The 15888-nt window shown below is 38.5% G+C and overlaps 1 protein-coding gene across 1 annotated transcript in view; it reads right to left on the bottom strand.

Annotated features, from left to right (window-relative positions):
• The window catches only part of KCNB2 (potassium voltage-gated channel subfamily B member 2), a 384193-nt gene that overhangs the window by 353495 nt on the left and 14810 nt on the right, over nucleotides 1–15888 (bottom strand). The window contains exon 3 of the mRNA XM_068525546.1: nucleotides 3440–4110. Within this exon, the coding sequence (XP_068381647.1) occupies nucleotides 3440–4018 (579 nt within the window). The 5' untranslated portion in view covers nucleotides 4019–4110. The remainder of the gene's footprint in view (nucleotides 1–3439; nucleotides 4111–15888) is intronic.

Here is a 15888-nt window from a genome sequence, read left to right as displayed (position 1 = left end):
CACGTAATCTCACAACATTTATATTTTATGACAGAACTATTATAAACTATAAAATACAGAAAAACCAAAAGAGAAAAAAACCAAGTATTTTCAAGTATATAAAACCCCTGTTTAAGCTAAGAGAGTATTTTTTAAATTCTGGAGAGAAGGCAATATGTTTCTACACGTCTAGTCTAATGTGTACAGCACACAAAGAACAATCTATATACATTCAACTGAATTACCAATTATTACTGAATAAGCGATAACTGAAAAGGCAAGGTAAACAGATACTTTCCTCCAAAGATATCTTACCTCCCAAGCAAGTGAGAAAAAACACATAGATTCCAAGCATTCCTACACAAGAGTTTCATAGCACAAGCAGGATCCTGATGTACCCATAATATAGTGAGGGCTAGAGTACCATCCAACTGAAGCTTTGACAAAATGAACTTTTCCTAAGTTGTAAAAATACTATTCACACATATTCACACACACATAGCATTAGCACTCCCCACACCAATAATTATTCTCGAAATATAACAAGTTACATGACTTGAGAAGAGTACAGGAAAGGTAGTGGTTTACATAAGGCATCACACAGAGCTATTTTTAAAAGGCTCCAAACCTCAGGCAAATGAACAATGTTTTCACTTAACTACCATGTAATCAAATGTAAAGAATTTACATAATATTTCCCCATTCAAACAGAGAGGGAAATGTAGACATTTAAACAAACAAACACAAATCCTTTATGGAAATTTAGTAGAGAATCTGCTTAGGTTAGCAGAGATTCCCTTAGCTTGATTAATAATTCGGAACCAAATTTATTATTTATAACTACATAAAAGTTTCCAAAACCAAGGTCCTTGGCTGCTGGGTATAGTTCGTAGGTAGATATCTTATCTGTACATACATAATTTGCATACATAATCTGAAGCAAGTTTAAATACTCTGTCTGATGTACAGGGGTATATAGTGGTGTATTACAGACAATAGGCCATTATCAACATCACCTTCTTAGAGATCAAGACGTGGCTCTGCATTGCAGCTCTATTTACAACAGGCAGGACATGGAAGCAACCTAAGTGTCCATTGACAGATGAATGGATAAAGAAGATGTGGCACATATATACAATGGAATATTACTCAGCCATAAAAAGAAACGAAATTGAGCTATTTGTAGTGAGGTGGATGGACCTAGAGTCTGTCATACAGAGTGAAGTAAGTCAGAAAGAGAAAAACAAATACTGTATGCTAATGCATATACATGGAATATAAAAAAAAAAATGGTTCTGATGAACCTAGGGGCAGGACAGGAATAAAGATGCAGACGTAGAGAATGGACTTGAGGACATGCGGAGGGGGAAGGGTAAGCTGGGACAAAGTGAGAGAGTAGCACTGACATATATACGCTACCAAGTGTAAAACAGATAGCTAGTGGGAAGCAGCTGCATAGCACAGGGAGGTCAGCTCGATGCTTTGTGACCACCAAGAGGGGTGGGATAGGGAGGGTCAGAGGCAGATGCAAGAGGGAGGGGATATGGGGATATATGTATACATATAGCTGATTCACTTTGTTAAACAGCAGAAACTAACACACCATTGTAAAGCAATTATACTCCAATAAAGGTGTTTAAAAAAAAAAAAAAAAAAAGACATGGCCCTGTGTCTAAAATTTAGAGATTAAATGAACTCCCTCATCTGGGAAATGAGATTATTGACCTTTTTCCATCCTTAGCAGAAATTCTTCAGAAAAAAATATGTATATGTTTGAAATTTTTTCTATAACAACACTTAATTTTAGGTATGTGTTAATAATGTTATCAGCAAATAAATCACATGAACCTTTCAAATTTTCTTGGATTTAGCTGTTATTTTTACATATTTGGTTACCTCCCTCTGGAACATCTGGTGGTACAATGATTTATTCCTCAGTTGCCTAAAAGCTCGAAAGAGTTCATCTGACACCCAAAACACTCCCTTAAATCCAGGGTTTATCTTATTCCGCTTCAAAATTCACTCCATATTTTTAGTAGTAACTCAAACGTGTAACTGAAACACTTGACATTGGAAAGAGCAGTAACCTTTCTCAACCAAATCCCACATCTCTCTCTTTCTTACAGATGAAACAAAAGTAAACAAATTATTCATAACAACAAAAAGACCTAATTGAAATATTCATTTGCCACAAATGTGCATTTCCTCATTTCATACAGCAGAAATAACATTTTATTCCATTTAGTTCCACATCCTGGCAAGAAAGTGAAATGCCTTTAGAAGTCAAAAGATGCAAAACTAGAAATATCAATCGGTGCAAGAAGCAGCTTTATGATCGTCTGCATTCAGCCGGTTATTTACAATATTTATATGGTGTAGACTATCACGGAGAATTTTAATTTCCAGTCAAAAAGCACAGAGAATCAATTATATTTCTGTAATCTTTACTGTTTATAAGAAAAGACAATTGAAAAAAACCAGTAAGTAATCCAAAGAATTTATAGGATAACACACTCTTTTCTCTTCTCTACTGCATATTCCATTTTCATCTAATCTGCATGAAGTATCAATACTGCGCTTCTGCAGCTAAAGATGACTCTTTTGGCTTTTTTCTTATAATTCATACTGAGATCAAGAACTAAATATATGAGATGAAAATCAGTTTGCCCTAACCCTCAAAGCTCTAAATCAAAGTAGATAAACAGAGTCACACCGTTGAATTAAATACTGAAATTAGTGGCCAAAAATTTTACTCTGAGATTTAGATGTATGCAGGCCCAATGGAAAAATATGAATTGACCTTCATGTTCAGCAAACACTCTACGACCTCTGAGATATGGGAATACCTCAGTTGTGGACGCATTTATACACCAACAGACAGAAACATCACTGTCAGAGTAGACCTCACATGGGGAGGTCAATGGAGGCACGCTGACATTGATTCATACCTACACTGCTTCGTAAGGCAGCTCCTTCCTCGTGTGTGGAGCCCCAAGCCCACTGAGCTACACCGGACCACGCTCTCCGGTCTCCCCAGCACCTCCAGAGAACCAGGCCAGGAGGCACCTCCTCCACCTTCAACGACAGCACCTGGCTCCTCTTTGGGATGGAGCCCAGGCCTTTCTGCAAGACACCACGCCCGATGGATCTGAGCTGTGCTCTCTCCTCAGCCTCCAAGTCACCAACCCCACACAGCGCCGGGGTGACCTGAACTCTTCATCGCCCTGCTGCCTTAGTCTATGCCTACATCATAACAACAGGAAAGAGTAATGCCATCGTATGCCTTAACAGGAAGAATAACTCGACTTGACTCCGTAAGATCTTGGAAAGGATGTCTCCCTGCACAGCCATCCTGTGTTCTCCTACCCAAACATCTTAAACGAAGAAAACCACACTCTCTAGAATACAGGTACCACCTTTTCGGACGGCGCACAGGAAAGCAACGCTCTGCTTTTCGTACCTTTGCAGCCACGGACGAGTTGGGCTTCTCCAGCAGGTCCCACAGTTTCTTCCTCTTTTCAGGGCAGCACGTGTTATCAAACTCTTCTCCCTCCCGCTCCCGCATGGTCTCCGCCTCCCGCCGCAGCTCTTCGTTCATCTGCTCCTTCTTTTGATGATACCTGGCTTGGCAACAGGATTCTAAGTAGATCTCATCGATCCCCCAGTAATCAAGCTCTTGGCCGAAAGAGAGAGCGCACATTTCTTCCATCATGTGGAGCTTCCCTGTCCGGTAGAAATTTAAAATGGAAGTGAAGGCTCCAGGGTGCCGATCGAAGAAATACTCGTTCTCGTTCAGGTTGTAGTCGTCGCACACCTCCAGGAGGCTCTCGTGCGTGTTACAGTCGCGGAGCTTCCCCAGGCGGGTCCTGGGCAGCCGGTCCAACGTTCTCCACAGGACCTCGTGGTTGAGGCCCCCCACGTTGATTTTCACTCTACGGGAGCACGTTTTACTCCTAATGATGTCCACCGGTTCCGGTGGAAGAGAAAGTGTCGACCTTGATGTCTTCCTGTTTAAGCCAGGGGGTGCCTTCTCTGCCATTTTGGACTGAACAAAGGGTCCTCAAAAGAATGAGCCGCGGGAAGGTCAACTCAAGCAATATCCCTGCGCGGCAGGCATTTCCACGGAGGCACCTGGAAGAAAGCAACCACAAACCCTTTGGTTACTTGCATTTTTCCTAAAGCATTTCCTATCCTATGGGCTCACTCTGTTGTTCGTGCATAACCTGGAGGTATAATATTAATTACCGTCTCTCGATGGAGATGTACATCTTTGCTTTCAGGTATAAGGAGGAAAAGACAACACAATGCAGAAGCAGCTGCGTATTCAATTTTATACACCTATAGGTTGACAGCTCCCAAATTTGTCACCAGAGACCTCTTTCTCAAGCTCTAGCCTAAACTACCCCTGTGCTGATCAACTCTTCCCAGATAAAACACAGACACCTTAAATTAAATTGACCACACCTCCACACCCAAGCTAAAACTCTGAGAAATCCTGATGCATCTGTCCACATGCAAATAAGCACCAGGTCTTGACCAACTGTACCTCCTAAACATTGCTTAAGCCCTCCACCCCCATTACCCAGTCCTGGTTACCACCGAAGCATGATGCTGATTCAAACCCTCAGCATCTCTTGCCTACGTTTCTACAATAGCACCTGAAACTGGATCCTGGGCTCTGGTTTTATCTACACAAAAACCATTCTCCACACAGCTACTAGAATGATCTAAGAAACACATTTGACCTTACCATGCCCTACTAGATCTGACCTATCTCTCCACCTTCACCTCTCATTCCTCCCTCATCACCATATTCCAGCAGCCCCAGACCATACACACTGTTTTGTTTCAAGCTCCTGGCCTTCGTTCATGCTGTCCTGGAAGGGCCTCCACCTTTCCCATTTCCCTTTGACTAACTGTGGCTTGCTCTTCAAGACTCAGCTCAGATATCACTTCCTCTAGAAAGCCCTCCATAATACATCTCTTCTAGGATCATGAACCTCTGTGAATGTCTCTTCTATTTCATCATATCACTGCAATAACACCTTTCCCAAGGATGCTGGGAGCCCTGGAAGACAAAGACTATCTTCTCTGTTATATCTTTATCACTGAGCACAGTGCTTATATATTGTGAGGGTCTGATAAATGTTAAATAGTCAGTTCTTTAATTGTTTTCCACAAGACAGCTGACAAAAGATCTTGTGGGGATAATGTATATGGCCAGAAAAATGCATAAATGGAGTCATTTGGATCACTTGCCTAAAATGCATCTATGTTTACATGTTATGTGTATATATGTTTGTGTGTACATAAGATATGTCAGAATGTGTGTGTGTGTTTATATTCTTTGACCCACAGCTCTTTTCTCCTGTGTACTAATTCTTTAAAACATGACTGCTCTAACATTCCCTCTTATTGATCTATTCTTCTGATCTGCAGCAGTAAGCATCTTCTTATTTGATCTTCCCCTATAATGTTTTTGCAGAAAACCATGGTGCTTCAAGCAATTCATCCCAAATACTGCCTTCAATGTAAAACACCATGTTTCACACAGTCAATGGCTTATACCAAAGGGAAAAGCTTTTAGATTTAAGAGGTCCTTATAATTAGAATTCTCTTTTAAGATACACACGAATTTCGGCATGTCTTTGGTTTCTCCACTCCTGTAAGTTAAATTTATTTCTCCACCTGGAAGCCAAGTATTCTCTCAAATGAAAATAAATCAAATTTATGAAAAAAATGTAGCTGGACTATATAAGAAGTATTTCAAATACGGCTAAGAAATATACTTGAAATGGGAGTTTTTTCAACTACATAGTTAGAGATATTTAAAGCATATACATACACACTCTCATTGCAGATGATAAAAATGCCTATTTTTACAATAAAGGAGAATTACAATAATTTGGGCAAGTATCTTAAATTCTCTAAGCCTCAATTTCTTAATCTACAAAATGAGGATAATAGTATCTACTTTATAGGCAGTGTTATGACAATTAAATGAGATAGTTTATGTGAAGTGCTCACTACAGGGAGGTATATCTGAATAGAATAAGAAAACTCACATTTCTCCTTTACGTTTAGCTTCCAATCAACTGCACAAAAGCTATGATTAAAAGCTATACTGATGTCTATTAAATAAATGCTAGCATTTAAATTTTTTTCCCTTATACATATGTTCAGTCCCCTCTAATGGATTTTAAGCCTATAAGGCCAGGAATCATTGGTCCCAGTTTTTCTCTACCGAGCACTGTACTTATAATGGGTAAGAGCATGTAACTTTGATGCCACTGATGCCCACGTCGAAATTTTGTATTCAGATGGCAATGGACAACACACACACACACACACACACACACATACACACACCCCACATACAGCATGCGAGAGAGGGCACAGTAATACTATTAGGATTGGGCAAAACAACTGAAAATTATTAGAGATGGGCAATTCGAGTGGTCAATCTGAATGTCTGTTCTCCATCAAATTACTTGGTTTCAGGTGCAATGATATCTCAGCCATCCATATAGATTATGTGAATAGTCCATATGAATAATAAGCAGCAAAGCTAATCCATTTTTAATTTGGCTACACATAAACATAAAATGAATTCACTCTTTGTAGAATATCATGACTTACACTAATGTGAAGAAGCGAGATGGTCTTTGAACTGATTATGGTATCATATAAGAGGTTTTCCAGAAAGACTGAGAGCAAACTCCAATGCAGTACAAACATCTCATGTTTACGGTCAAGGGCTTAGTGTGACTTCCTTTCTTGCAAAAGCCATTACTAAAAGCATAAATGCTCTGTCATAGTTACCAGTAGGTCACCATTTATTTCAAATAATTTCACACTCATGACCTACAGTGAATTCCCCTTTTTGTAGAGTATGTGTCTCAAGTGAAGAGAGGTCACAAGACTTAAATTTCAAAGTATCTTCTTTACTAATCAAGAACTTTCTATTATAAGAAATCCAGTGTTGATTACAAACCCCACAATAAAAGACAGCCTGAAATTCAATGCCCTCTCTTCAAAGCAGGGGTAGAGAAATTTAGCATGAGTGAATGTAACCTGTTGATTTTATTTTCTTAAAGACTTAAAGATGATCTGCTCTGATTATTGTTACTGTGATTAAAAATGTTTTATTCTCCCTGGGCAGAATATTCTGCCTGTGACCTGGTAAAGAGTAGAGACTCAAAGGTGTAAGTTCTCGAGAAGTTGAAGAGCTGTAACTAGTGTTCAGAGCTAATCAGCCTTTCAGAATAGTCGTAGAACACAAGTGGTCACAATTGTAAGCCTGTAATTCAGGTCAAGCCCTGCTCAGCAGTGCCTTAGAAACGCGCTGAGCCTTTCTGTCTACCTGCCCGCCCGTCCGCCCACCCTTCTTCCTGCTCTCTCTTCCTCTGTATTTTTTCTCTCTTTTTCCCATCTCTATTTCCCCACCCCCAACTTATCTCTCTTCGGTTCATCTCCCTCTCTTCCTATCCCGTTCCCTAGATCTTTCTATCCTCACGGCCTCTTAACCAACCACAAAACCAAACTCTATCTTTTCAAACTTGTACATACTTTGTGAAGTTTCCTACATCCTTAATAAGAAAACCTCCTGAGCTGAAAATACCACGTTTTCTCTCCAGAAGAAGCGAAAAACATCTAAACCAAGTCGCTTTTTATGGGAGGTTGTGTGAGATGGCAAAAGGGGCTCTGCTCTCAGGCTCACGACCCCCGGGTCTAGTTGGGCTGCCCTCCTGCATCCCCCTCACCTTTCTGGTTGGACTTCAGTTTCTTCATGCATCAAACCATGGCATTTCCATGCCTACAATTCTTTCATTTCCTATGACACTTGGTTAATTTTTTTCCTCTCGCTATGATTCTGTGGCCATTGCCACCCTTCCTCTCCAATCACCATCCTAACTTTAGATAGAAATAAACATAACATAGTGCCTCAGATTCCATGAAGACATTTTTTCATGTCTAGTTTCTTAAGAAAAGGTGGTTTTCATATTTCATTTCAAGAGCCCTTTAATATTTATGAGGGCTTGAAACAGACTGCATTCAGAACATCATAAAAGTTTCATTCATTTTATTTAGTGTTTTTAACTTTCCATTTTTAATCTGTTCTTTTCTGCCATGTTAATTTTATTTCTAGCAATGAATCTGTCCGTTCGCTGTGTCTTGCCACTCTTGAGAGCTTGTAAAATTTTTTTTTAAATTTTAGTAATTAAAGTGGATATGATGCTGTTTTCTCACGTTTAGTTTTATAAGTGAAATGCTGTCTACCATAATAATTTTATCCCATGAGAATCAATCATGTAATTCAATTTAGTTGATACGTTTAATATAAAATGTAATAATTCCATGTTTAAACTGTGGAGATGTTATACAACTGTGTAGAATTTATATACACAAATAGATATAAGCTGAACACACATTTTTATGTCAAGGGAAGAATCTCAGTGAATCTTTTCTTTGGGCTGTTTGCTGGTTTATTTCACCTCGTTCAATCAATTCAAAGTCAAGCTTGCAACAGTCAGTCGACCAGCTGCAAATGTACTAAACATCCCTTCATCAGTCTGTTAGAGAAAAAAAGCGACTCTTGAAACAATAAACAACAACAGGGCTTCCCTGGTGGTGCAGTGGTTGACAGTCTGCCTGCCAATGCAGGGGATGCGGGTTCGAGCCCTGGTCTGGGAAGATCCCGCATGCCACGGAGCAACTAGGCCCGTGAGCCACAACTACTGAGCCTGCGCGTCTGGAGCCTGTACCCCGCAACAAGAGAGGCTGCGATAGTGAGAGGCCCGCGCACCGCGATGAAGAGTGGCCCCCGCTTGCCACAACTGGAGAAAGCCCTCGCACAGAAACGAAGACCCAACACAGCCAAATATTAATTAATTAAAAAATAAAAAAATAAAATAAACAACAACAAACATTCTCGTTTTGCACAGCTGCACCAGGCTCCACCCACAGCGTGGAATTATGCTGCCACCCATTCAGGGCTCAACCTGACAAAACACAACTTTCTGATCATGGCATCATAATTACTGCTTGAGACTCCAGGTCTGAGGCAGGGGAGTGGGGGGGGGATTTTTTTTTTTTTTACCGTAGTCTCAAAAATACTACCATTATGTCATATACTTGATACTTCCTTAGTGTAGCAAGGCAGGATAAGTCCCATGTGCGATTCTGTGAAGATGAAAAGCAAATCTTTCTAAAGACCTAAGTGATGTTTACCATTTCCTTTCTGTGTTGCTGGTACGGGCTGAGCACACACTTGCAAACAAGCAGCTCCTAGACCTGTAAGTCTAAATCACTCTATGTATAGCTCTAAGGCATTTTCTTATATTTTCATGTATGGTATTAAGTAGTAAATGCATGTTTTTGTAACAGCTATATCTGTTTCAGAGAGTCGCGAAGATTATTTGCAGTAGCTATCTGGAGAGAAAGGCGCCATAACAGTTAGCTGAAATGTAATCAGTGCTTAAAAAAAATTAGTACTCACTAAATTTTAAAAAGCACCTCCAGAATTTACTAAAGAAAAAGAATAAATTTATAACTAGTGAAAAACAAATCAGATTTATTTTAAAGTAAGGTCCTGGAAACCTTCAGCTATCCTAAGAAATTCAACAAACCTACTGAAGTACTTTAGAACTTGGCCAGAAATACTAATGAATTTATACTGTTTATTGTTTTTTTTAATATGTCAAGTTCTAGTAATAACTGAAACACTGTCTTTGTCCTCAGAAAAGTGGAAGTAGCATTTCTTTTCTGCAATCAAAGGCTGCTAACATCAATAGGTTCCTCGATTTTAGCGTAACTATTTACTCCTTAGTTTAAAAAAAAATCCAGGACTTTTATCCTTGGTATACCCGATGCTTTTTTTAGACACACTCAAACAAAATCCTAAAAGCTTTGCTTTCAGTGGTCAAAGGAAGCATTGTGTTGCAGTAAGAAGGAGAAAAGACAAGTAATAAGTAGAATATGTAATATGAGCATCTTTCCATATCATCAATGTCTCCAACTAACCAAATTTATAAATAAACTATTTTATTTAGACACATAATATGAATTTTCTTCACCAGAAGAGAGAACTATTTAAAGAATTAGCTCCTATATATACATTTGCTATAATTAGAGAGTAAAACACTAGGTTTGCCTTTAGAAAAATGGCCTTTTATAAGACATAGCTCATGAAAAATCCTTCTCTATGCTGAAAAACATAATACTAATGTTATATTGCATCTTAGACCTTTTATAAACTACAAGGTATAGTTGTGGCTTAAAATTTTCAGTCTGTTTCAAAACCCACCAAAAAAGGCTCAGACTTCATATGAGCATTCAGCCATTCAGCTGGTGGAAGATTTTCTATTATGACGGTAAAAGTGCCCTTTATGTTGGGGCCCAAGACATGTTCTTTTAAATGTCTCCTTTTGCAGAAGTCTTCCCAGAGTCACAGTGGAGTGCAGGGGATGAATAAAGATGAAAGGCGATGAGAAAAATAAAAAAGGCAACAAACAGAGAAACTATTGGCGCCACTGAAAGGAATGGGAAATGAGGCTGGGCCACCCTGTAATATCCTGATAAAAGAAATCACAAACTTCAGTCGCTACCTGGGGTTCTCTGTGAATGATACAACCTTCTATTTGGGTGACTGACTTCAATTTCATATTCCACCTCGGTGTGTGGCATAAGTTAGATTTAGCCTCTATGAAACCAAGTAAAAAAATGTTCATGAAGCTTGGATAGGATTTGAACATTTTTTTTAAGGTTTCTTCCAATAAAATTAAATTTTAGATCATGCAATGGTTGGTCTGGAATGTTTAGCAGTAAGATTCTTGCCAAGGGATGTTTCTCAATTGGGCTCTGTTTCATAGTAAAAATACACTTTTCAACTACATTCTGGTCCCTTACTTCTCCACAACCAAACACACTGTAGGCAATGGAGCTTTTATTAAAAGCTCCAATACTGAGTCAGATTTGAGGTTACTTAAACGTATACCGTGCTTTAGATACCCCCATGTTTGGAGATGGGAATCAGAGTATGTGGCAGAAGGGAGCTTGGATATGATCTGGTCCAATTTCCCTATTTACAGCTTTCAAAACTGAGATCCAACAAGGTCACGTGACTTGGCTGACCTCTCTCTGGTAGTTGCTGAACTTGGACCAGAACCCAGATCTGCAGATGCCTACGTAAGTCTCTTTCCATTACACCCCAGCTCGTTATTCTTTGCTTTTCACCTTCTAGTGGAAGTTTTAAAAACCTTTTGTTTCTTTGTCTACACCCATGTCAAAACACTGGACTCAAATGACACTAAGTTGAGGCGTGTTATCTCTTATACATAGCTCATTTCTTTAGAGGGTAATCACTGCAGTCAGGCAACTAGACTGTTTTCTTCTGAAGACAGATGCACTTCACAGAATCGTTCTTCCCTTGGCTTTGCTTCCCTAGGGCCGGTGTTTAGGATAACTACCTCCTTCGGCTCTGGACCCCCGCAGTCGGTTCTGCACGCTGCAGCCCAAACAGTGGCAGATCCAGGCCATCTCTAGTAGAACACGCTTCCATGCTTCTAGTCTCAGGATAGACAGAGAACAATACAAAGACTGCAAGTTCTGTCCTCTACTTATCTCTGCGGTTCAGTACCTTCCTCCCTCTCCCTGTGTCTCTGTTCTAACTTTTGCTTTCATTTCTTTACACGTGCCATTCGCCTTCTGTGACAGGGAATTTTTGCACATCTTCTATTTTCTCCCCCCGTCCCCTTCAGATATTAACTCAAGGATCACATCTTAGTCAATACCATCTGACTTCCTTGAATATACAGTCATCCTCCTATTCTAAGAACTTATATATAATCAGGTACCTTTACCTGGAGCACTTCACAACAGGAGTTTTAAGTTTGTTGGGATGAGTATTTTGATTATTTGATTAATACCTATCCTCTCCACTAAACCAAGTTCCTTGTGGGCAGGATCAAGTCTGATTTTATTTATCATTGTATCCCAGGTGCCTGGCACACAGTAGACACATAATAAATATTATGTGAATGAAAAAGTCAATAATCACTTTATTTAACATTTATTTAACAATCATTTTCCTCTCCTTCCAGCTACCTCATATTACCTGCCACTCCCCAAACCCAACATGACTTTCATGTATGAAAAGCTCTTTTCCAAATTCTCCATCTGATAAACTCTTACTCGTTATTCAAGGTCAAGAACAAATATCTTGTTTAGGGAGAATTCATCTCTTCTGCCATGCTGGGTTAAAAGTTTGTTCTATTTTAATGCTTTTCTCATTGTATCACAACTATTCACTTAGAATTCTTTCTTATCCATTCATTTAGCAAATATTTATGAGCCTTTACTCTGCTCGAGGTGACACCATGGAACTTATATTCTAGTGGAGGTAGATAAACATGCTACAGACAAACATACAGAAGCAGCTAACTACAAAGCTGATAAAAGCTGCAAAAGAGAAGAAGAAGGTGCCATGTGAGCTTTAAATGAAAATACCTTCTTGGCTCTGAGTTCTTAAAAGTGATGAACATCTCTCATCCATATTTGTATCTTTGGGATGCAAGTGCTTACCAAACGTTTGTGGACTACCCAAAAGAATGAATGAATGAGTGACTAATGAATTTCAAAGCACTACTATCCTTTTTTCGGCCACATGTTTTGGCTAACATCATCCAATACCAGTTAATTATGGTGATTTCCAATTTGTTTAGACGTTCTGCCGGCCCTTATTTGCTTATTTTAATAAGGCCTGGGCTCAAAATAAGAGCTAGATTTTCTGGAGCTATGTAAGGAACAAGTGATAAACAAGTAAGACTCTCTAATAATTACTGCTGCCCCAAAGTGGAATTTGCTTCCTCAATTTGCTTCCTGGTAATATTCAGGCAGACCCCAGGTGACCGCCTGTTCTACTGAGAAATGGACAAGACTGTCTCCAAGCTACCTTCTATCTCTGAAATTTCTTGGTTCTATGAGATTTCTGTGTGACCTCAACTCATCTACATATTCCACTGGACAGATGAAGAACAAGAAAAAAGTTCACTCTTGTCAATTTCTTAAGTTTAAAATTTGGCAAAAGTGAATTCTCAATTCCTCAGCTTATACTCACTCCTAGGAAAAGTATTTGAGCCAGAAAAGCCATTATGATAGAACTGCTACTAATATAAGGACAAAGAAAAGAAAAGAAAGTATCAAAGTTAGAGTCTAAACTTTTCTACAAAAGATGAGCTTATACCCTTCAATGATGATCTTTTCTCTAAGTGATATAAAATATTGTCATGTGAAGACTATAAGAGGGGGGCAAAGGTTAATCAAAGGAATGAGCCTACAGTAATGGAAATACAAGCAGAGCAGTATTTGGATTGGGAAAATAACTTAAGGTGAAAGGTGGAAACTTTCCCAATATATTCAAATCACAATGTATAGGTGACCATATCTTTAGACTCAGAGCAGACGACTGTGCAAACTCACCTTAGGATCCTCAGTGTAGCCACATCCATTGGTACCCTTCCCTCTTTTCCTGACTGTGCATATTCAAAATGATGTGTTCTAGTTTCCAGCATGAAAAAAAAACCCCAATTTCTAACAAATCAATGGTATCCTTCATTAATGGATCTAATTTTAAAAATAAGAACGTGTCACAAGTAATTTTATGCTTGATATTTTTCCCCCTGTGCATTAAGTAGAAAAGGGAAGAGGTTCACTGAACTATAAACATCCATCGCCATATCCCTTATATGAATAATGTTTTCCATCTGCCCTTGTCATCAGTGAGGATCATTAAAACAGCATTTATTAAGCATCCATCTGTGTATGGCACTTTATAAATATTCCTCCCCAGGCCCCTGCCCACTTTCTCAATCTACCATGTGTCTCTGTTGTAGAAAATGCTAGGGAGCTACAAGGATAATAAATAATTAATGGTAAGAATGTTAAGGCAGATGGACGAGACGACCTACTAGCATCTATGAATCTTAGGATGTTAAATTTACTGCTAATAATATAATTTAGCACAATTTGATAAGAAAATATCAAAGCATTTGATGACAAAAAAAATCAGCTCATTATATTCCACCAACAATTTCTAAAATAAAAATGTGAAAATTAGGGACCACAGATGGACTGACTGAAGCCCTGAGTTCATGTGATTTGTACCAGATGATACAGTCTTGAAATAAATAATGTGAAACACAGTGTGGAAAAATCATAAAAATTATGGTTGCAACAGTATAATAGGGAAAGTGACCTGAGCCAAGGGTGAATATATTCAGAAATAAGGGCAAGCCATTGTTTTCATTGAAAGAAGCAGTGTGGTTAAGGATGGTGAAATTATGGATTTCCCCCCGCTTTTCAGTTCTTCTTTAATGTTATTCTATTCTTTTTTTCTTAAAGAAAAAAAACTAATTATATTGGTTTTAGTGACGGTGATATTCAAAACATTCTTTTTCACCTTTGCAAGGCTCATGTAGTCAGGATTATAATAAAAGAGGAAGTCAGTGTAAAATAGTAATAGCTATGGGTTTCAGATTTGCCATTTGGATTTTGTTTCAGCTTAAGATCAAAATGTCCATAAGTAGAAATTGTATTTCCTAGAAGGTAGGGATATTCTTGGACTTGTAGCTGAAGGACAGCCAAAGTTATGATCTCATTTGCTTTGTGACTTTGCTTAATAATTATCATTTTTATCACTTTCCACATATTGAGTGATTACTATACGCAGCCACTGTACTTATTCCACTTAATTCTCATAATGAGAATTCTCATTAATTCTCAATCACCTTGGGGTGGGTATTATCATCTTTGATTTACAGATAAAGAAATTGAGGTTCAGAAAAGTAAGTGCGTTGCTCAAGATGACATAACCAGTACGTGCTCATTCCAGGATACCAGTGAAGCAATATCTTAACTCAAAGTCCATGTTCTTAACCTTCTAAAGACCCTGGGGATTTTCCTTGAATGGCATGATTCTGGATGCCTTAGGACGATAAATAAATAGAAATATGAGACCAATATTGAGTAACCTTTTTAGCATGATAGAGAAGGAAAGAATGAAATAATTTTTCAAATAATTCCTGTAACACTATGTCTATCCCTTGGCCTAGACAAGTGGCATGTATAAAATATATTAAATGGAATAATTTTCTTTTGGATAGAGATGGTAGGGTTGGCAACTGTTTCTGCAGTTCTAAATTTTCAAAACTAAACATAAATTTTAGTGTGTGGCTTTCAAAAGTAATGCTATTAGTCGTAGTATTTGAGATCTACAGTCAAGATAGATGCTTTAAAAATATCTTTTAAATGTTAAACATATAAAATTCGGTCTTTGGAAGGGCAACACTGGTAGGTTTAAATGATCTTCCCAGGGTCCATTCCGCATCAGGATGAGAAGCCAAGTCTCTTGTTCCTGAATCCATATTCTTTCCACTAGACCTTGCTACCTCAGGGCTTCAGAAATAAATATAAAATTAGAATGATGGAAGAGAAAAAATGTGAAGCAGGAGCCATCTAGCTATTTCACACCCAGTTAAACCTATAAATACTGATGAGTTGAACCTAATTATTAATGATTCCTGACTACCACATAAATCTGTAATTTCTACTATTCCAATAATGGTCTGAATGGAAAGAGATCGTAAGCTGTAAATAATACATACTGACTTAGATCCATGATTCCTTTCTCATTACGCTCCTTCCTTCCAAAACAATGTGTTACTTGGCTATTAGTATATATTGAGTGCAGGGGGTACAAAATTGGGTAAAGGCACCCTTGCTCTCAAGGAACCCACAGGATTACTGCAACGAATATTACAGAAAATTTTGGATTTGTGCTTTTAGCATGTGTTGTGTAGGCCCAGGCAATACTGTGTACTTAAATATTTATTTGACACCTAATTAAAGCTT

Source organism: Eschrichtius robustus, chromosome 17 (assembly GCF_028021215.1).
Source record: "Eschrichtius robustus isolate mEscRob2 chromosome 17, mEscRob2.pri, whole genome shotgun sequence".
In the NCBI taxonomy this organism is placed as follows: domain Eukaryota; kingdom Metazoa; phylum Chordata; class Mammalia; order Artiodactyla; family Eschrichtiidae; genus Eschrichtius; species Eschrichtius robustus.
Note: the sequence above shows the minus strand (reverse complement) of the source record. Positions and strands in the feature narration are given on the sequence as shown.